At 43.8% G+C, this 21,338-nt stretch overlaps 1 protein-coding gene across 4 annotated transcripts in view; it reads right to left on the bottom strand.

The window, feature by feature from the left end:
- Positions 1-20,726, bottom strand: part of CMTR1 (cap methyltransferase 1) — a 64,553-nt gene extending 43,827 nt beyond the window's left edge. For all 4 annotated transcript variants that reach the window (XM_060162763.1, XM_060162765.1, XM_060162764.1 and 1 more), the window contains exons 1-6: positions 20,583-20,726; positions 18,467-18,604; positions 9,201-9,352; positions 7,533-7,691; positions 2,568-2,660; positions 1,090-1,161 (exon numbers count right to left, since the gene is read on the bottom strand). In XM_060162763.1, coding sequence (XP_060018746.1) covers positions 1,090-1,161; positions 2,568-2,660; positions 7,533-7,691; positions 9,201-9,352; positions 18,467-18,599 — 609 coding nt within the window. In that variant the 5' untranslated portion in view covers positions 18,600-18,604; positions 20,583-20,726. The remainder of the gene's footprint in view (positions 1-1,089; positions 1,162-2,567; positions 2,661-7,532; positions 7,692-9,200; positions 9,353-18,466; positions 18,605-20,582) is intronic.
- Positions 20,727-21,338: the final 612 nt, after the last annotated feature.

The raw sequence follows: 21,338 nt of genomic DNA, 5'->3' as shown, positions 1-21,338 counted from the left end.
AAACAGGTGTCTTAATGAGCTTGAGGGGCCTGATTCACAGCCCTCTGAAGAGCTAGGCTCCTGCCGTATCCCAGTTCTGAAATGACCAGATGTGTGACCCTAGACAAGTCACTCAATCACTGACCCTCAACTACCTCACCTGTAAAATGGTACAAAATAAAAGGGAAGTAAGCATGTGCCTGGCACATGGTTAAGTGGTTAATAAGTGGCACGGAGTCACCTCCTGGCACTGGTAATCCTCATAACAAATCTGCTTCTCCACCCCAGCAGCAACTTCCCAAGGGACCAGAGTTCTGATATGAAGGGTACTCAGAGAGAGGGTAGACAAACCAAGACCAGAGTTTTCTGAGGGCGCCTATCACACAGGAGGGAACCCTTCTCTGTTCTCTAATATTCTCTCTGAAAAAAGAAAGCCTCACCTTACCTGAGTTCCAGTCACCTTAAGGATATTCCCAACACTCTGCCTGCCAGAAAAATAAGCTCTGTGAAGCTAGTCTGAGGCCTTGCTTCTTCTCCAACCCATTTCTTCCTCAGAGTTTCCTTGGCCCATTCTGCCCCAGGCAATGCACTTCCTGACCCAAAGACAGGCCAAAAGACATCAAGGGGAGGGTAACACCAGCTACTTCTTTTAATTTTTACAACAACACTGGGAAGTGGGTATTTTCTCCCCAATTTATAGGTGAGGAAACTCAAACTCAGAGAAGCTAAAGCAAGTGGCCCAAGGTCACACAGGAAAAAAAAAAAAAAGCCGCTAAACTAGGATTTGAATTCAGCTCTATCTGATGCTACACAATGATTCTGAACCTTTCACTATGTCAGGCCCCCTTCAGGATTACAATGAACCGACCCACTGAAATTAAGTGGTTCCTTTCCTGGCTACTGATCACAGGGATAGCACAACACTACAGGGCAGGAGAGCCACCAGGAAAAAGGACACCTCACAGAAATGTACCAAGCTACCTATCTGATCTCAAGGAAAAATCTTAGCTAAACTTCAGCCTCCCCACAACTGACTCAAAAGAACAAGAAAAGCCCAGCACAACCCCTCACACAAAATCTTCAACTCCAGCTCTAGCCACGAGTCCTTACCTTACATTGCAACACACTGTGAAGCAGCTCTTCCCCACAAAACTCTGTTTCATCTTCAATAATCATCTTTCTCTACAGGGAGAAGAAAACAATCAATAATGACCACAAGCAACTGTATTTGGGGGGATGGATGGAGAAACTAGGGTTCTGAGTGAGTAGAGCAAAAGGGGCCAAAGAACATCAATCCCTGAGGGGCGGGAAAAAGAAAATCCTAAATCCCTCTGGCTCTAGTCCAGATGGCTGTGAGATGAAGCAGCCCCCTGGGCACTCTGACTAGAGCACCATATGCATACAAGACTCATGAATGCTGAGGCTGAGAAAAGCAAACAGGAAGGAGACATCCAAGCTGTCTGTCCCTAGAGTGTGGAGGCAGAAGGATGGGGAATGCCCCAAATGACAGAAGCCTTTCCCTCAACCAGGAAGCCTCCTGCTCTGTGATGAGTACGAAGGCAGGATACCAGGCACTGACCTGGTAGTGTCACAGAAAACAAGGGTGAGGGAGCCTCATGGGGATGTCAAGTCCAACTTCATGTCTGAGTGAGGCTACCTCTAAATCAGTGATGCTCAAACTTAGCGTTCTCAGGTTTACACTCTTCAAGATCACTGAGGACCCCCCAAAGAGCTTTTGTTTATATAAGAGATATGTGTATATATATTAGAAGTTAAAACTGAGAAAACATTTAAATATTTACTAATTTAGTTTAAAAGAAGATGGTATATTAACATAAATAACATTTTTATGAGAAAAAACTACATTTCCAAAAAAAAAATGTATTGAGAAGAGTGGCCCTGTTTTCCGTTTTGCAAATCTCTCAATATCTGGCTTAATACACAACAGCTAGATTCTCCTATCCACATTTGCATTCAATTGGTCGTGATATCACATGTCATGGTCACTGGAAAACTCCACTGGACACTTGTGAGAGAATGAGAATGAAAAAGGCAAATAACTTTTCAGTATCATTATTAAAATAACTTTGACCTGGTAGACCCCGTGAAAGGGTCAGGGAGATCCCTGGAGGTCCCTACACTTTGAGAACTGCTCTCCAGACCATGCTGACTTGGTATAGCTATCTACTTTATTCTTATAATTTTCCAGAAGGAAATTAAATTTCCTCCGTAACAACCCCCTCAATACTTTCTGAGGACAGGGATAGTGCCTTTTTATCTACCTGAAACAGTGCCCAGCAGTGACCAGAATATACAGATGTATAATAAGCTACTCTAAAAAGCAACCAAGAGGAAGACAGAAGTTATACATTTCGTGCTGCCTTGCAAGTTAAAGGAGGAAAAACCCTGTCTGCCTCATCTGACAGGGGCATATCCGTAAAGCCCCTGACACACCCTCTTGATGCAGAATGCTCAGATTCACATTTTTCTTAAACTGTGAGTACACAGATGTACACAACTGACTTGAGGAGGAGAAAAGTCAGGAGATAAGTGCCAAGAATTCAGGGTACATTTTCCTGAAATCCTACCTTTCCCACAACCATCCAATCGCTCATTTCCTGAGTGTCAGGAATTTCAGTGGTACATTCTGGGAACCATGACACCTGCTCACAGGCACTGGGCTACAAACAAAAGAGAGGGAAGTAAGTCAGGTAAGACAGACCCTCAGGGCTATGCCCCAACTCACCAGGGCTTCCCCAAAACAATCAAGAGGGACTCAGAGTGAAAAGGGTCCAGGAAGCTGAGGCCACTAGCAGTGTCAGACATTAGAACTAAGAGCCAGAATTCTAAAGTTTAACTTCTGAAGGCCAGGTCCAATTCTGGATTGAATCCTAAGAAACTTCCCCAACTTACAAAGTTTCTTTCATTTGTTCCAATATTATTTGATGAATACCTACTGTGGGCTAAGAGCTCAGAATGCAGAGTTTAAAAGATATGGTCCTAAAAACAGAAATATAGATCAATGGAACAGGATAGAAAGCCCAGAGATAAACCCACACACATATGGTCACCTTATCTTTGATAAAGGAGGCAAGAATATACAGTGGAGAAAAGACAGCCTCTTCAATTAGTGGTGCTGGGAAAACTGGACAGCTACATGTAAAAGTATGAAATTAGAACACTCCCTAACACCACACACAAAAATAAACTCAAAATGGATTAAAGACCTAAATGTAAGGCCAGACACTATAAAACTCTTAGAGGAAAACATAGGCAGAACACTCTATGACATAAATCACAGCGAGATCCTTTTTGACCCACCTCCTAGAGAAATGGAAATAAAAACAAAAATAAACAAATGGGACCTAATGAAACTTAAAAGCTTTTGCACAGCGAAGGAAACCATAAACAAGACCAAAAGATAACCCTCAGAATGGGAGAAAATATTTGCACATGAAGCAACTGACAAAGGATTAATCTCCAAAATTTACAAGCAGCTCAATAACAAAAAAACAAAGAACCCAATCCAAAAATGGGCAGAAGACCTAAACAGACATTTCTCCAAAGAAGATATACAGATTGCCAACCAACACATGAAAGAATACTCAACATCATTAATCATTAGAGAAATGCAAATCAAAACTACAATGAGATATCATCTCATACCGGACAGAATGGCCATCATCAAAAAAATCTACAAACAATAAATGCTGGAGAGGGTGTGGAGAAAAGGGAACACTCTCGCACTGTTGGTGGGAATGCAAACTGATACAGCCACTATGGAGAACAGTATGGAGGTTTCTTAAAACACTACAAATAGGGCTTCCCTGGTGGCCCAGCGGTTGAGAATCTGCCTGCCAATGCAGGGGACATGGGCTCGAGCCCTGATCTGGGAAGATCCCACATGCCATGGAGCAACTGGGCCCGTGAGCCACAACTACTGAGCCTGCACATCTGGAGCCTGTGCTCCGCAAAAAGAGAGGCCGCGATAGTGAGAGGCCCGTGCACCACGATGAAGAGTGGCTCCCGCTTGCCGCAACTAGAGAAAGCCCTCGCACGGAAATGACGACCCAACACAGCCAAAAATAAATTAATTAATTAAAAAACAAAAAACACTACAAATAGAACTACCATACGACCCAGCAATCCCACTACTGGCACATACCCTGAGAAAACCGTAATTCAAAAAGAGTCATGTACCAAAATGTTCATTGCAGCTCTATTTACAATAACCAGGACACGGAAGCAACCTAAGTGTCCATCAACAGATGAATGGATAAAGAAGATGTGGCACATATATACAATGGAATATTACTCAGCCATAAAAAGAAACGAAATTGAGTTATTTGGGGTGAGGTGGATGGACCTAGAGTCTGTCATACAGAGCGAAGTAAGTCAGAAAGAGAAAAACAAATACCGTATGCTAATACATATATATGGAATCTAAGGGGGAAAAAAAAAGGTCATGAAGTACCTAGGGGTAAGATGGGAATAAAGACACAGACCTACTAGAGCATGGACTTGAGGATATGGGGAGGGGGAAGGGCAGGCTGTGACGAGGTGAGAGAGTGGCATGGACATATATACACTACCAAGTGTAAAGTGGATAGCCAGTGGGAAGCAGCCACATAGCACAGGGAGATCAGCTAGGTGGTCTGTGACCACCTAGAGGGGTGGGATAGCGAGGGTGGGAGGGAGGGAGATGCAGGAGGGAAGAGATATGGGAACATGTGTATATGTATAACTGATTCACTTTTTCACTTTGTTATAAAGCAGAAACTAACACACCATTGTAAAGCAATTATACTCCAATAAAGATGTTAAAAAAAAAAAAAGATATGGTCCTTGGGACTTCCCTGGCAGTCCAGTGGTTAGTACTGTGCGTTTCCACTGGAGGGGGATTACAGGTTTGATCCCTGGTTGGGAAACTAAGATCCAGCATGCCGTGCAACGTGGCCAAAAAAAAAAAAAAAGACATGGTCCTTAACTCAAGAGGCCTATAATCAGAGCAGTGGGGACACAGAGAAGTAAACGTAGGATTTAAGTCCATGATAAGGTAATTACATCAGGAAGACTCAGTGCAATGAGTCTCACCTCCTGATACCTTTCATTCCAAGACAGAGCAGAAACTGGCATCTCTAATGTTGCTTCCTCTTAATTTTTCAATTACTTTCCTTATCAAGCTAAAACAGTGGTTTTCATCCTGGCTATACATTAGGATCATCTGCAGACCTTTTAAAAAGTACTGATGCCTGGGCCTCACCCTCAGAGTATATGATTCTATTGGTCTGAGGTGGGGACTGGGTATAAGTATGTTTTTAGAAGTCTCCAGGTGATTCTAACATGCAGCCAGAACTAAGTTCACTGGGCTAGAAAGACATGGATTATAAAACCTAAACAGGTGGCTAACCTGCATTGGCAGCTCCACACATTCCCTCCAAGCAAGTGTGGAGAAGAGATTCACCACTGTGAATTGAAGCGATGAGATTAAAGGCAATATTACATGCTCTGAAAGGCATAAAATGGTATCACAATGCAAGGTCTTGAGGGCAAGCCAACCACACTTAACAGAGAAAAAGTTTAAAAGAAAAATTACTGAAAATTTTGTCGATGAATCTAGCAGTGAATCATGGTTTCTCCCCCTGGTCAAATCCACCCCCGTTAAGCATAAATAGCTGTGAATTATAACCTCTAAATAGAAGCTCATATACACTTTGGATGCCCCTTTGGAGAGGAAAAGCAGACTCAATCTCCCCATGGGAGTCTGAACATTAAGGCTACCCACAAAGTGGACTTTGAAGCTTCGCACCTTGCACTCCATATTCCTGGGCTGCAGTGGCCACTGAGCACTCTCCGTGTGGTGACTCCAGGAACTGGACGTTCACCTCAGGCTGCCCAGACTCATCTACCTTAAAGAAGTGGCCACCAACTAATAGTTGAGCCAAATTCTTATCCAAAAGACAGGACATCTTTTTTAAGAGAAAAAGTAAATTATGGTAAATGATAATTAGGACAGCTTTGCCTCAAAGAAATTTTTCATGGAATTCCCTGGTGGTCCAGTGGTTAGTACTCAGCACTTTCACTGCCACGGCCCAGGTTCAATCTCTGGTCAGGGGAACTAAGATCCTGCAAGCCGTGCGACATGGCCACAAAAAAAAAATTCTTTTTTCCCAATAGTCTGTCTACATTAAAAACAGATTTTATGAGCAAATTTCAGATTCTAAGTTTGCTAAGTTAGTTCTAATTCTGCCCCATTGAGAGGATAGGGACTCTTCACTTGTTTTCACACAAATGAGGACATGGAAAGCACCAAGTATGTCTGAAGTAAAAACCTACATCTAGCCCCAGTTACAAATATTTGCCCTATTCTGCCTGTCTCGTCTCCTCATAACTACAAGGCAGCACAGCAGGACCAGCCCCAGAACCCATTAGCTCCTGGCTTATCAGCATCTTACTCTGACACCTTATTAGGCTTTTATCATGCACAGGTTCACAGGACTTCTTTCCTGAACTGGAACATCAGTTCAGGAGACAAATAAAATATCAATTTTCCAGAGTTCAGACCCACATCTGAAGCTCAACTACAGCAACTATGTGGAAGGCTAGATATCTGTGCTCTATTTTCTCTAGTTTCAACTCTATAATGGTAATATTTTACCATTATTTTTAGGTGCTTTTATTATACCTACTTCAAATCCTCTGTGGAATAAGGTAGGGCATAAATAAATAAACAAAAATAAAATCTCAACATTACCTGTGTCATGAAAAGAGATAGAGCCTCCTTTGGTATTCAGCAAACTCGTGCCCAAGGAGATAAGCAGACTAAACCCACAACAGAAAAGCTATATGGCATAAACAAACACCTATTTAATACCGAGATGTCATAAACCTGTGGAGGTGCAAGGACCTTGGAGGGCACCTAATCCAGTCATTCACACAATGGGAGAGTAGGTCCTCATTTGGCCCCATTTGAATCCTTTCAGCAAAGGGAACTCACTACCTCATTAGGCACCTCCGTCACTGGTGGAAAGCTGTATATATTTATTAAAGTTCTATGTGGAGACACACTCTGCCTTCTTGCATCTTTTTTTTTTTTTTTTGCGGTACGCAGGCCTCTCACTGTGTGGCCTCTCCCGCTGTGGAGCACAGGCTCCGGATGCGCAGGCTCAGCGGCCATGGCTCACGGGCCCAGCCGCTCCACGGCATGTGGGATCTTCCCAGACCAGGGCACGAACCCATGTCCCCTGCATCGGCAGGCGGACTCTCAACCACTGCGCCACCAGGGAAGCCCTGCCTTCTTGCATCTTATACCCACTGGTCTTAGACAGTCCTATATGAAGCAACAGGAAACAAATTCACATCCCACCATATCTCCCCCAGACTCCTGTTTTCCATTTTGGACACCCCCAGTATCTTCCACATAAGAAACTAGTTCCAATCTCCACTAACCACCCTGATCATACTGTCTCTGGAGACTTCTAGTTTGTTAATGTTAATATGGCTTCATAGAGCCATAAATGGCTTTCCTGTCTCCTCCTCTCCATATCAGTTACCTCTGGCTCAGCTCGCCAGTCCACATTCAGCTCTTGGTCAAAGCCCTGCAGCGTCAGACCCAAGCCTCGTCGACCTTTCTGATTAGAGGCCTCAACGATGTCTTTCCGACCCTGGCTGTATTTACCCAATCCTTCACCTTCCTTGAAGCCCATCTTGGCCTGAAAAAGAGAAGTAATGGTGCATTTATATAAATAAACAGACTTTTATTTAGCCCTTATCATGTGTCAGACGTGTTAAACCCTGAGAAATATAAACGAGTAAGGCCTAAGGTTTTCCTTCTAGCCTAATGAAAAGAAGCATAAATAAATAACTGCAGTTTAACTGTGGGCCCAGTGGCTGTCTATTCTGGAGGTGAAACTCTAGGGCAACTATAAGTTGGATAAAAGAGAAGGGACCTCATAGCTGTAATTAAAGGCACCAAGAGTATATAATGAATCTCACTGGACATTTGCACAACTACCCTTCCAGCTAATTTGTCTGATTAAGTGAGAGGTAGATCCAGAGTAAAGTTGATAAAGAGAACATAATTTAAAATGGAACCGCTTCAAGCGGCAACTTCTAAACCTTACCCTTTAACCAGTCAAACGGCCTTACTAGGCAAGGACAATGAGGGCTTGTAGGAGCCCACTTAATCAAGAGATTAACTGAAAAATCACTTCATGTAAAACTGAGGTATGGGAGATACTATAAGACTCTGGACAGAAACATTTTTTTAAATGTCACAACTAACTAAAAAGCTTACATTAAACTCTAGAGTTACTGAGCCCAGTTACATACCCCCCAAACCAGAGACCCGAATCCCAAAACCCACACACCCTTGTCTAATAAAAGAACTTCAATCCTAAGAAGATCTGATTTACCCTAGAAGGTCTATATTCCATATGGAAGGGGCATTACCAGCTCAAGAGCTGGATGAAATTCCTACAGTAGCCACAAATCTTTCCCCAGGTCAAAGAGTCTGACTCAGTCACAAACTTCCCCATCTTCCACTTCCCCAAAGTTTTTGGCCCCAACCCAGAATCCCGACTATGACTTCAGAAGTGGCAGTTCTCATTTTTAAATGAATCCAACAGAAAATGGAGAGGTCAACTATAATATTCTTGAAGCTAGACAGAAGACAAACTTGGATTTCCCTAACCTTTGCACATACACTGAAGTCTCATAAGGAAAGTAGCAGATCTTCCTTTTCACCTTCCTTCTTGTGGTATACCAATGGGGGTGCTGAAGTTATTAAGGAAAACTAGGCCCTCTTTTGGAAGTAATACAGAAGACTACTACTCCCATTTATTTTAGGTACCTAGGAGTGAGCAGGATTTTAGTCATTTCTTTTGAGCTCACTCACTAGGGAAAAAAATCTCAGCATGAAGCCTCTTTATCCACAGACACACATTCATGTGTTCACATATGCTCACAAGAACTCAGCTCTGGACAGGACAGGAGAAGCAGGCGTCAGCAGCCACTTCCCATGGATGATTCAAATGTGATACTTCTATCAAGAAGGGGTCACACTCTCTCTACTAAACTATAGCAGCTCTCTACTAAACTAAAGCAGAGGAAAAACTCATGCCCTCACTTTGCTGCTTCTCATGCCAACACAATTTCCCTTCTCTCACTCTGCTAGTAGAGCTTCAGAAACCCAACACAACCCAACCCAACCCCTGACATACCATAAGCTTCTGGGACACGCTGTTATACATGGAATAGCGAGAAGAAGTTCCCTCCACAAGAGAGTCTGCTTTGAATGCATCATCAAAAGAGTCTGAGCTGCGTTGCTTCCCCTCAGTCTCACTGTCAGACCCACTTAGGCTTGTAGCAGATGCTGGAAAAGAAAAAAGGAAGATGTTTTGGTGCGTTTATGGCACAATATAGCCTCTAGAAGTCCAAGTTTCATTTATTCAACTAGTGTTCAGTATATGCACTGCACACATGAAGTTCATTAAATGACCCAGGTCAAATGTATTCTCTACCTCTTACAAACTGTGTAATCCTGGGCAAGTCACTGCGGTTCCTAATGGTACTTGACACACAAGAGTTCAAAATATCAGTTTTCCTTTCCCATCCCTTACAAAACTGGGATGGTAATACCTTCCTCATAGGGTTGTTTGAAGATTAAGTGAAAAAATGTATTTGAAAGTACACTGTCAGATATAACATGTATTTATTGATGATATGATTGTTATTTCTGCTGCTATTTATTATTTGAAAATCAATTTCCAAACACTGATACCTGGTTTCATTTTCAACAATTCTATCACAGGACTAACAGTTTCTGATTGTTTAACCTCCTAGTTTCCTGTTTTCATAGTCCTTCAAACTTGTAGGTGAGATGGTGGATCTACAGCACAGCCCCAGAGAAGAGCCGGCTCACAGGTGGAAAGTGGGAAACAGAAAGGGAGAAGTGAAGGGGGAGGGGAAGACAGGAAAGGAAGGAAAAAGAGAAGAAAAAGAGAGGACAGTGAAGACGGGGTGCTCAGGCAGCAACACCAACAGAGGCAGAGAGTAGAGGAGCTGCACTTAAAGGCTCCAGGAGGGAGCTGCCGGCCTGAGTGAGCCAAGCCACTATCTTCATTGTCAGCAACCTTGTTGCCAAAGGATTCCAAATAAGACCCACCTTAGCAGCTGCTGGAAGTGGTGGGTTACCTGTCTCCTGGTCAAAAGTGGGATAATCCACAGTCTAGATAGTCACTGTAACTGGGTCTTTCCCCATCTTTTATAAATACGTGAATCTCTTAACTTAAAAGATATTTCAGGACTTGCCTGCTGGCGCAGTGGTTAAGAATCCACCTGCCAATGCAAGGGACATGGGTTCTAGCCCTGGTCCAGGAAGATCCCACATGCCATGGAGCAACTAAGCCTGTGTGTCACAACTACTGAGCCTGTGCTCTAGAGCCCGCGAGCCACAACTACTGAGCCCACATGCCACAGCTACTGAAGCCCACACTCCTAGAGCCTGTGCTCCACAACAAGAGAAGCCACCGCAATGAGAAGCTCGCGCACTGCAACTAAGAGTAGCCCCTGCTCGCCACAACTAGAGAAAGCCCATGCACAGCAATGAAGACCCAATGCAGCCAAAAATTAATTAATTTTTTTTTTTTTAAAGATATTTCAGGGAATTCTCTGGCAGCCCAGTGGTTAGGACTCGGTGCTTCCCAGGTTAGATCCCTGGTTGGGGAACTAAGATCCAGCAAGCCACACGGCGTGGCCAAAAAAAAAGGTATTTCAGGCTTCCCTGGTGGCACAGTGGTTGAGAGTCCGCCTGCCGATGCAGGGGACACAGGTTCGTGCCCCGGTCCGGGAAGATCCCACATGCCACGGAGCGGCTAGGTCTGTGAGCCATGGCTGCTGAGCCTGCGCGTCCAGAGCCTGTGCTCCACAACAGGAGAGGCCACAACAGTGAGAGGCCCGCGTACCGCAAAAAAAAAAAAAAGATATTTCAACCCAATATAATTTTATTCAGGTAGTTTCTTAAGGAAAACTCTCCCAAATTTGGAAATAGACTGTATCTCAAAAATCTGGTAAACAGTGGACTTCCCTGGCTGTTCAATGATTAAGATTCCACACTTCCACTGCAGGGGTAGAGGGTTCGATCCCTAGTCGGGGAACTAAGATCCTGCATGCCGCTCTGTGTGGCAAAAAAAAAATCTGGTAAACAACTTCTGCATATTCCCATTGAAAATGGTATTAAACTGCAAGCCAGGAGGAATGCGGAACAGGAAATAAGTGTGGTAGTATCCAATCTGATCCCAAGGTTTGAGAAGTTGTATAGTGCTCAACAGTATACAAATCTCATTAATAAGTAATTGTGCTTATTTAAGAATAAATTTTTTTAATTCTTCAATTTATGAATATTATTCTTACAAACATCTATCAGTTGTTAGGATATAAATGCTTGTTATTTAGACCTAAATACTTAATAAACTAAACTGTTAGGTATTTCTCTTGGTATTTTTAGGGCATGGTGAAAAAAGTCAAGGCAGCACTAAGAGTGCCAAAAACCAAGAAAACTTGGGAACCTCCCTCTGTATTGAAATGGTGAGATCACCGAGACACATTGTCAACTGAATAATAGAAGACCTAGACCATATTCATGAACATGGCATCCTAACTCTTGTGTACTAAAGAGGGACAATAAAAATATAAATTTTTACTTCTGGTAACTGCAAAAAGAGCTTTTGGAAGGAAAGATATACAAGACCAATAAAAGTGATTATCCACATGTGGGGTTGAGGCATGGAAAAAGAATACCAAAATGATTACCTGGAACGAGTGAAAGTGGAAGAAGTGAAACTTGATTTACATTTTTATATCACTAGAGTTTATATTGGCTATCATTTTATATTTTTGATTTATGAACCATGTGAATATATTACCTTAATTAAAAGGTATTAATTATCTTAATTAAAATTTTAAATAAATGTAAAAAAAAAAACTAACTTAGCAATGTAGCACAATTCCTTTAAGGAAGAAAGGAAGTCCCTGAGAAGAGATGGTGACTCAAAGTTTGGCTGCTTGTGGGAGGTATTTGTGGAAAGGCACAAAGGGCAGCCACGTAAAAAAATTATTTATATATACCCAAAATGGGCATTATACAGGTATTCATAACTTGAGGATTACATCCTAATTCTAAAGACTGTCTGCACTCATCCACCTATTTCCCAGTGAGAACACAAACTAAGGGTTGACATTCAGAGAAGAGCGAAGTCTTCCCCAGCACCCCAGGCCTGACTCTCCCTTCCACGGTGCTCCAGTAGCACCAGTATTCATACCATCAGCACAGCACTCATCACACTTCCTGAGAGCTAGTTGTCACATGCCACCCCACTGGACAGGGTCACTCCTAGAGAGCAAGGACTCTGCCACAACCAACATTCTATCTCCAACACTTGGACTAAGGCTTTGCATTTAACAGAAATTAACTGCTCACTGTAGTGAATTTAAAGAACTGTCACCCAGTTGTCATCTTTGCTAAGCACCTACTAAGTGTACCTCAGGATATTTCCTCTTACAACACCTCATACATGCAGTGCAAGACGTTCAGCCCTCAAAAATATAAGGAAGGGGGGCTTCCCTGGTGGCGCAGTGGTTGAGAATCCGCCTGCCGATGCAGGGGACATGGGTTCGTGCCCCGGTCCAGAAGATCCAACATGCCGCGGAGCGGCTAGGCCCGTGAGCCATGGCCGCTGAGCCTGCGCGTCCAGAGCCTGTGCTCTGCAACGGGAGAGGCCACAACAGTGAGAGGCCCGCATACCACAAAAAAATAAATAAATAAATAAGGAAGGGTACATGTCATTATATATTTGCCCAAACCCATGGAGTGTACAACATCAAGAGTGAACCATCATATAAACTATGAACTCTGGTTGATAATGTGTCAGCACAGGTTCATCAATGTAACAAATGTAGCACTCTGGTAAGAGATGGTGCTAATGGGAGAGGCTGTGCATATAAGGGCAGGGTGTGTAGGAGATATCTTTGTACTTTCAATTTTGCTGTGAACCTTAAAAACTGCTCTAAAAAAAAAAAGAAGTCTTCAAAAAAAAAGTTTTTTTAAAGGTTCAACAACAAAAAGTTTAAGCATAAGGATGGAATACCTATATCCTAGCAGAGAACTGAGTCCCCCTTGGACTATCACTTAGCACCCTGCACCCCAGTAGGCTGAAAAAGGACATCTGATATTGTTTAACAGATCAGACAACAACTTTGGTTCAGGACCTGTTTTATAAACGGTCCATGCTATATACAATGGAATACTATCCAAAAGTAACAATCTTCCCCCAGAGAGCTTAAAAACCCAATAGTTAAAATAAATATGCATTTTTAAGGGTATAACATTTTGCAAAAGAAAGGCAGGTGAACATGTGTGAAAAAATTAGAATAAACTTAAAACCAAAATTTTGGCTCCTAAGGAGGAATTCTGGTTGAGAATACCCCTGAATGAGAGGCACCAAATCTGCCTTCGTCCTCTTAAAAAGGTGGCTGTTCAATTCCCTCAATAAGGAGCTGACCTGCTTACATGGACCAATGCAGCACACGTCACAGTGCCAGAGAGTGCCACTCAGAAAGAAAGACCCAGAACATTAACAATGAGTAACCATGGAAACTGAGAAGTGAGGTGATATTTATTTTGTTTTGCCTTTTCTGCATTCTCCGTGTGAGAAATAAGAATATATTAGTTTAAAAATTAGGGTTTAAAAAAAAACTATAAAGAAATAAAGTATCATTCTAAGCCTTGTGCAGAATTTGGTTCCTTTCCAGAGAAATCTTCAGAGGACAGCAGATATGAGGGGAAAGACCTTCTGAGTAGCTTAAAACTAAGCCTGGGCCTCTCATCTCTCATTGCCCACGTGAAGGAGAAATGTGCTCTGCAACAGAGCTCCCATATGTTAAAGAACTGTGCTTCCAAAGGTGCAGAGTCTCTTCACTCAGTTGCTTCCATGCCTCCAACCTGTACCGATTAGTGCAGGAATGGGGGCAGCTCCCTGAGCACTGCCCTAAAGTTTCCCTGGGCAGCCCAGGAATCCAGAGACTAACCTAGAAACTACAATGTTAAATCAGCTGTTATTTCTTTCACCAGCTATCTGGAGATTCACAGGTCTATCTATATAAAGGTCAGGAAAACCTGATGTCCTTCTCAAAGGAGAGTGTGCCCTTGGTCCAGCTCTAGGGAGTTGCCAGGCTGTTAGGTTTGCTTAAGGATCCATCACTGGGCACCCATCAATGGTATGAATATCATTCCTGGGCATGCAGGGTTCCTGCCACTCTCAGATCTCAGAGAGAGATCTTTTGTTTTCTTTGTCCCCATGCCATTTTTGGACCAAAATGACAGCAAGAACCAAATCTGGGTGCAAGGCTCATTGGGCAAATCCTTGGTGGCTCTGGTGCAATATTCCAGCACCAGACTCTGGCACAAAGATCTTTCCACTCCATTCCTCTTCCTTAGGTGTTACCTAATGTACAGATAGCTGTCCTCTCCAGGTTCTGAGAATGAGGTTGATAAGAGCTAAAATATCACCCTACTAGGTTTTTCTTTGTGAGACCAAAAAGTGTGCTGGATAAGCAGATAAGCCTTACTTCTCTCTTTTATTTCATGTGCTATTTAAAGCCAATTCTCAGCCTGACATGATTTAAGACAAAGTTCCCTAGATTAGTCCTGAGTCCACAGACTACCACAGCCACTACTCATTTTCACCCCTGGGCCTTTGGGGCCATTCTTTACAGATGAAAAGAAGACAACTGTCTTGGCTGCAGCAGGAACTAAAGAGGAAGTTCAGCCTCCCGAGACTGATAAGAATTTAGCAAACATTGAGCAGACAATCTTGTGATGAGGATATAAATTAACAGGAGTAATAAGGTCAGACTATTAAAATCATAAGTTTCATTAAGAACTTGCCAAAATTGGGTGGCATTCCCATTTACCTCCCCAGGAGCTCCCCTTCTAAAACCTACCAGAGAGCCCAAGACATTATTTAGAGCTTTCATTTAAGATTTCTCCTCTACCTGATAGAAATCATTACTCTTAAGTCAGTTTAAAGAAAACAGGTTCACTTTATAGAAGAATCAGAGATTTCCCAGCTACTGACAAAATTTTCCGTAACAGAACAGTAGGTCAAACATGCCAAGATTAAAAATGACAGTGAAAACACACAAGGAGGGACAGCTCTAACCACTACTGGCCGAGGTGAGCAGCACACAGATGCAGAAGAATAAATTATGGACTTTAATAAACACCACATCCTGCCTAACAACTGCTGTGGAATACACTCATTCCTGGTTAAAGACTCATTTCTCCTTCATGCCAGACAAATGGTAACTCGTTAAAGCAATTTAAACAGACACCAATAAAGGAAGTTTTTGATTAAGGTCATGAATCTGGGCTGACAGGAAAACCATGGTGTTTCAGGGAAAATGGCCTATTTAGCGAAGAATTAAACCTGACGGAGGGGAAGGCACTTTCAGTGTGGTGCCGGTGAAGGAGCCCAGCCACTTCCAAAGCAACATGCTGTGGGAGGGCCAGGAGCCCACATTAGATGCACAGCTGAAGAGAAAAGGAAATTGTCTTGGGGTCTAGACCACAGTTTCTCTGTGACAACCAACCAAAAAGAAAAAAATGACCTCCATCTGCCTCTCCTTGCTTCAAAATGTTATTTAATAGCAAATTTCCAAGAGTTTATTTAGGCTTGAAAATGCCTTCAAACTCCTCTTAAAATACTCTAAAGAGTATATGATGCCCCAGTGGCCATGACAACAACATCCCTTTTCTTCTTTAGTCTGGTCAGATGTTAGACTCTGACTGGCAATGCAGCTACCCTGTCAATAATGTAAAATAAAAACCGATTAAACTAAATAGTTCTATTAATGAGTCATCACATTGATCTAGCAGACAAAGTACAAACAAGGCCCAGACAGACAGAAATAGCAACTATTTTTTTTTTTTTCTATTTGTACTCCCTAAAGAGCATTTTTCAATCATCTGTTCAACAGTATGTCCGGGTAGAAGGGGTTGGAGCAAAAGGAAACACACCTGCTTTAATACAATGACTTGAATAGGAAAGCTGCATATAGATCTCAGGGGATATGTAGTTTCTGGAGAGATAGTTAACTACGAGGGCACACTGTCCAGGGGATGCCTGAGAGAAGCCAACACAGAACAGAGATGATATAAATGCGAAGTACTTAATGAAATGATCCTCTGCAGACTGGAGGAGACATAGGCAAAATGAATGAGGCAAAGCATTTTAAGCTTCTTGGAAAAGATACTACTGCTGTCTTCCATTGGTTCTATTCAGTAAATATTTACTGAGCATTTATTCCACACCAGGCATGGGGTTGCAGGGGGAGGGGCAGTCTTGCTGATGAAGACACCAGACTCTAGCCCTCAGAGTTTTTTGGTCAATGTGGAGCTGCCCTTCCTAAAATTAGCTGACCCAGAGAAATCTAACAATGTTTGTTTGCCTCTGCCTCCTGCCTCATTTTTATGCAAATGAAAGGGACCGAATGGCCTATTGCCAGACACATACAAGGTACAGGCCACCTCTAGATTTCCATTCTGTACAAACAACAGCAACAGTCAATTCTGACTGAGTCATACGGTGCTACTTCTAGAAAAGGTTAAAGACATTTGGTACAATTAAAGTGAATTCGTGGGAGGGTGGGAGGGAGGAGGATAATCTCAATTCACAGTCACATTTTTAAAAGCTTGAAATTTAAATTAGACTGGTTCCCTTGAAAGATCCTTAACTATACACCTTCCTCTACCTGGGAGCCATTCTCTTGAGAGCAGTTGTCCCCCAAGATCCGATTAGAACCAGATACCTCCACCACCTAAGTATCATTTATTCCCCCAGGCACGCTCTCCCTTTCTTGCAGGCCATTTCTCCTACTACCCCAGAGCCCTGCCCAAGGAGACTCTACCTTCATCAAGTTGCTCAAATCCCAGGTGATAGCAAAACTCCCTTTCCTCAACAGGCCCTAGAACCTATACGCCCAATATATTTTTGCCCTCCCACTTAGTAACCTCAGTTACATACAGCCTTTCTCACCTACCCTGGAATACACTGTGACAACTTTAAAGGCACACGTATCTCCACACACAAGGTTATAAGAGAGTCTCTTGATCCAGCCAGGATCACAGCCGCCCCAAAGGCTTCATTAGCTGTATGTAAGGCCTGTCAAGCTTCTCCTTTCTGGACCAGCTACTCAGTACAGCTGATGAGTAACCGCCTTTCAATTAGCCAACCAGTTGAGAATAAACTGTATTTTCTATCACCCTCAAAGAATTCTTCACACTCTTTCAGTCACCAATCTGTCACCATATTTCATTCCAATTTACCAGTGACCCAGCAGAGGATACAAAATGCAAGACTGCTGGTGTACTGGGTTAAATAGTGCCCAAAAGTTCATGTCCACCCAGCACCTGGGAACATGGCATTTGGAAATAGGGTCTTTGCAGATGTAATCAAATTAAGATGAAGTCATACTGGATTAGGGTGGGCCCTCATCCAATGACTGATATCCTCATAAGAAGAGGGAAATTTGAACACAGACACACACAGAGGCAGAGACTGGAATTATGCTGCTACAAGCCAAGGAACACCAAGGATCACCAGCAACCACCAGAAACTAGAAAAGGCAAGGAAGGATTCTTCCCTAGAGCCTTGGGAGGGAGCATGGCCCTGCTGGCACATTGATTTTAGACTTCTAGCCTCCAGAAGTGTGGAGAATAAATTTCTATTGTTTTAAGCTACCCAGTTTGTGGTACTTTGTTAGGAAATTAATACAGCTGGCAAGTAAAGATAAATGCAAATGGAACTACTTCTAATTGTTTGGTATTTCAGGCAAGCTCTGAGATGCTTCACAATTTCTCATAGAAAGCACCTGTGGAAACTGTGAACATCTGTAACCCTAAAAAGCAGGCAAAGCAAAATGCTAGTTTCAACCAGATCAGTGAAATCCTTAGAGCTTAAAGTAAACAGCGAACACAGGGATGCTCCAATTCATTTGGGTGTTTCTGATCATAACTGCTGAGGGAATTGAGGAAACAGAATGCAAAAACCTGAGAGGAATTAGGCCAGATCACTGCAGCAAAGAGCCCAGCCCTGTGAAAGAGCCCCAAGATCATTAACAGCTGAAAGCACAGGGCACTCAATGCTCACCGCTACTTCCACCTGGTTTAAGGCAGCAAAAGAGTGCCACCTACTGAAGGACCACAACAGAACTAAGGCACACCTGTAAAAATTCCAATTTTTTAGTTAAAACAAGTTCCCAACTCCCAGGAGGAGAATGGTAAAAGAGAAGAGAGTCTACAACCAGTATCCCTCTGTAGAATTTGCCTAATCTTCCTCAAGAGGCACTGAACTGTATTCTGCCCAACTCAGGCATCAGTGATTCAAATAACCAGATGGTCAGTGGCCTCTGACCACATAGGTAAGCTTACCTTTTGCTGCATGATTGACAGAGGAGGGAGGTTCATCGTCAGATGTAGAGCTGAGGTTCAGGGCAAGCTCTGCAACTCTTTTCTTCTGTTTCTTGAGAGGGGCAGTGCATTCTGAATCATTTCTCCTCCTCATTGTTGCTGCAACCACAAATCCAGATAGTCAGCTGCCCTTGTCAGACACACTAGGATCACAGCAGGAATTTCAAAGAATGGGAATGAACCATTAATGCATGAAAGTTGTCAACTCCAAACAGCTTCCATTGCCAGCACTTGAATAGCTTCTTCCTCAGAATGAGGTCCAGGAAGGATGCTAGCCAAGCTCTGGTTTTCAATAACAGCTGTTAGTTTTACTGGAAAATGTGCTCACAGACCCGCGGCCTCTGGGCCATTGGTGTCAGATACCAAAAAGTCATGGATCAACTCCACGAGCCACAGGAGGAAAAACACCTTGCGTACTTGTTATTCTATATTTTTGATGCAACACTGGCTATGTGTGACAACAATGTACACTAGAAATTAATTATGAAACCTGATGAATATCAACAAATATTTCCAAGGTGAAAAAATCATCCCAGAATGATTGCTACATCACCATTATTATTTCACCAGGACAATTAAGAGATTATACAATATGATACAAATGCTGGGTTTTGGTTTACTTCAGGATGTTTGAAAACATGGGAGAATTGGGCAAGTTTTTAAACGGAGTAAGGAATGGACGCAGTGGTTGACTTAGGACTGAGAAAACAGAAGAGTGGGAAAGTTAGCAGGACCGGAGGTAGCCATATCATAGGACTCAGGTACAAAAACAAGTTTAAGAACAAGAACCCACCTCCACAAAAAAGAATGGAAACAGGCAAGGCACCATGTCACCATCATCCATGCCCATGGGTAAGCATGAGAGGCAAGCATGAGGGGAAAAAATGAGATGGAATGAAGTGGTTATGAGATTCCTGAAATCTTAAGGAATGATCAAATTAAAGAACAATTAAGAGTAGAAGTGAATACAGTGTGGTTTACACACAACCGTTGTTTATAAGAGGACTCAGAAAAGAGAAAGTACTCAAAAATAGGAGCAAACAGGTGGGTGCTCAGCTGGGCTGCAATTCCTTAGGAAAGGGGAGTTGCAGGTGCACAAGAACAGGCTTACAGTATGGGTCACAGCAGCAAGAGAGTGATGAAATCCAAAGATACCACTGATCCCCTCGTGATTTCAAACATGAATCACGTTTCACTTCTCTCCAGCTCAAGGATGAGGCAGCCTACCCAACACATAATCTCATCCTTCCTAAGGAGGCAGCCTCTTATAGGCACAGGCAGGGGCTATCCTGCGGAAGTAGGAAGAACAGGAGGCGTTGAACAAACAGAAAGCAACACCAGGCTGAGCCACATTTCACTTTAAACTACCGTGTTAAATATCCCCTCACCCCAAAGGCCCATAACGTAAGCAAAAAGGGCCCTCTGATTCCTAGCTACTCCGGGGGAGACTGGAAGCACAGGAAACTCAAGAACTGTGTTGAGGTAGGTGCCAACAAAGGAGAGGAAATAGCGTCCGAAAGGCAGGAGATACCGATGCTCCTCCCCAAACCACCTTAGATTTGGGCCTTCCAAATCACCTCATTCAACCCTCTCCTTTTCCACTAAAAGAAACTGAGGCCCGAGAGGGGAAGGCCGCACAGCTAACCAGTGCCCAGCTCAAGTGACCTACACATCCAAAAGAATGTGCCCTGGCAGAGGACTTCTAAGTGGAAGGCAGAAGGCCTGGTTCTACCTGCTGCTCCCCCAGGGAAGGGGTTCAAATCCCCTCTCCAGTCTTCTCTACCTGGGCCTCGGTTTCGCACTACCACCCCTATTCATAGAGGGAAGAGATGAGCTCACATCTCCCCGGGCCAGTCTTTTCATTTGTAGATAACGTGAGTGTGTGAATGTGTACGCAGAAACGTTTGGCAGCGGCAGCTGATGGACTGGGGATGGGGCGCGGGGAAGAAGGGTGTAAAGGAGGAAGGGAGAGAGAAAGGGCGGTGAGGGTCACGACCGCCCGTGGGGGGCCGAGGGGAAGATACTGAGCCCGCGGGCCCGCCCGCTCGCTCCCCCCGGGCCGCGCGTCGGCACTCACGCTGAGGGAAGAGGGCGAGCTGCCAAGGAGCGGAGAGGGGGGGATCAGGCCGCCGATGCCGCCGCCACCAGGCCTGGCCCTGCCGCTGCCAGAGCCGCCTCCTCCCCCAGTTTCGCTTCCCCACAAACCCGCCCCGGTCCGCTGGCCGCGTAGTCGCGCTCGGGTCCCGCCCTGCGGGACGCGCAGCTTGATGACGTCAGGGCATCCAGCTCCCTCCACCCTCCCGGGCCCTGGCCCCGGGGCAGACCGCTGTAGTTCTGGCCCGCCCCACCCCCTGCCCCTGAGCAGCCCAGGGCGCCTGCGCAGAAGACCCAACGGGGAAAGGATACAAAAGCAAAAGTAACCAGGTATCTTCCGGCTTTGGGTACGAGAAACAAATATCAAAAACAAAAAACGCCAGGTGCCATCACATCGACTCATCTCTCTTATTCTCATTATTATCTTAATTTTACAGATTAAGAACAAGTTTAGAGAGGGAATTCCCTGGCGGTCCAGTGGTTAGGACTCCACGCTTCCATTACTGGGACACGGGTTCTATCCCTGGTTAGGGAAATAAGATCCCACAAGGTCCCCGGCGCAGCCAAAAAAAAAAAAAAAAAGTAACAAGTTTAGAGAGGTAAACGGAAAACTGTTTGAGGGCAGAAACCCAGTCTTCTTGTTCACTGCTGTATCCCCAACACGCAGCATACAGTACATTCTCTACAGATATTGAACAAAGGTCCAGAGGAAGAAGGCCGCCTGTGGCATTTTACCATA

This window comes from Lagenorhynchus albirostris, chromosome 10 (genome assembly GCF_949774975.1).
Source record: "Lagenorhynchus albirostris chromosome 10, mLagAlb1.1, whole genome shotgun sequence".
Taxonomy (NCBI): domain Eukaryota; kingdom Metazoa; phylum Chordata; class Mammalia; order Artiodactyla; family Delphinidae; genus Lagenorhynchus; species Lagenorhynchus albirostris.
Note: the sequence above shows the minus strand (reverse complement) of the source record. Positions and strands in the feature narration are given on the sequence as shown.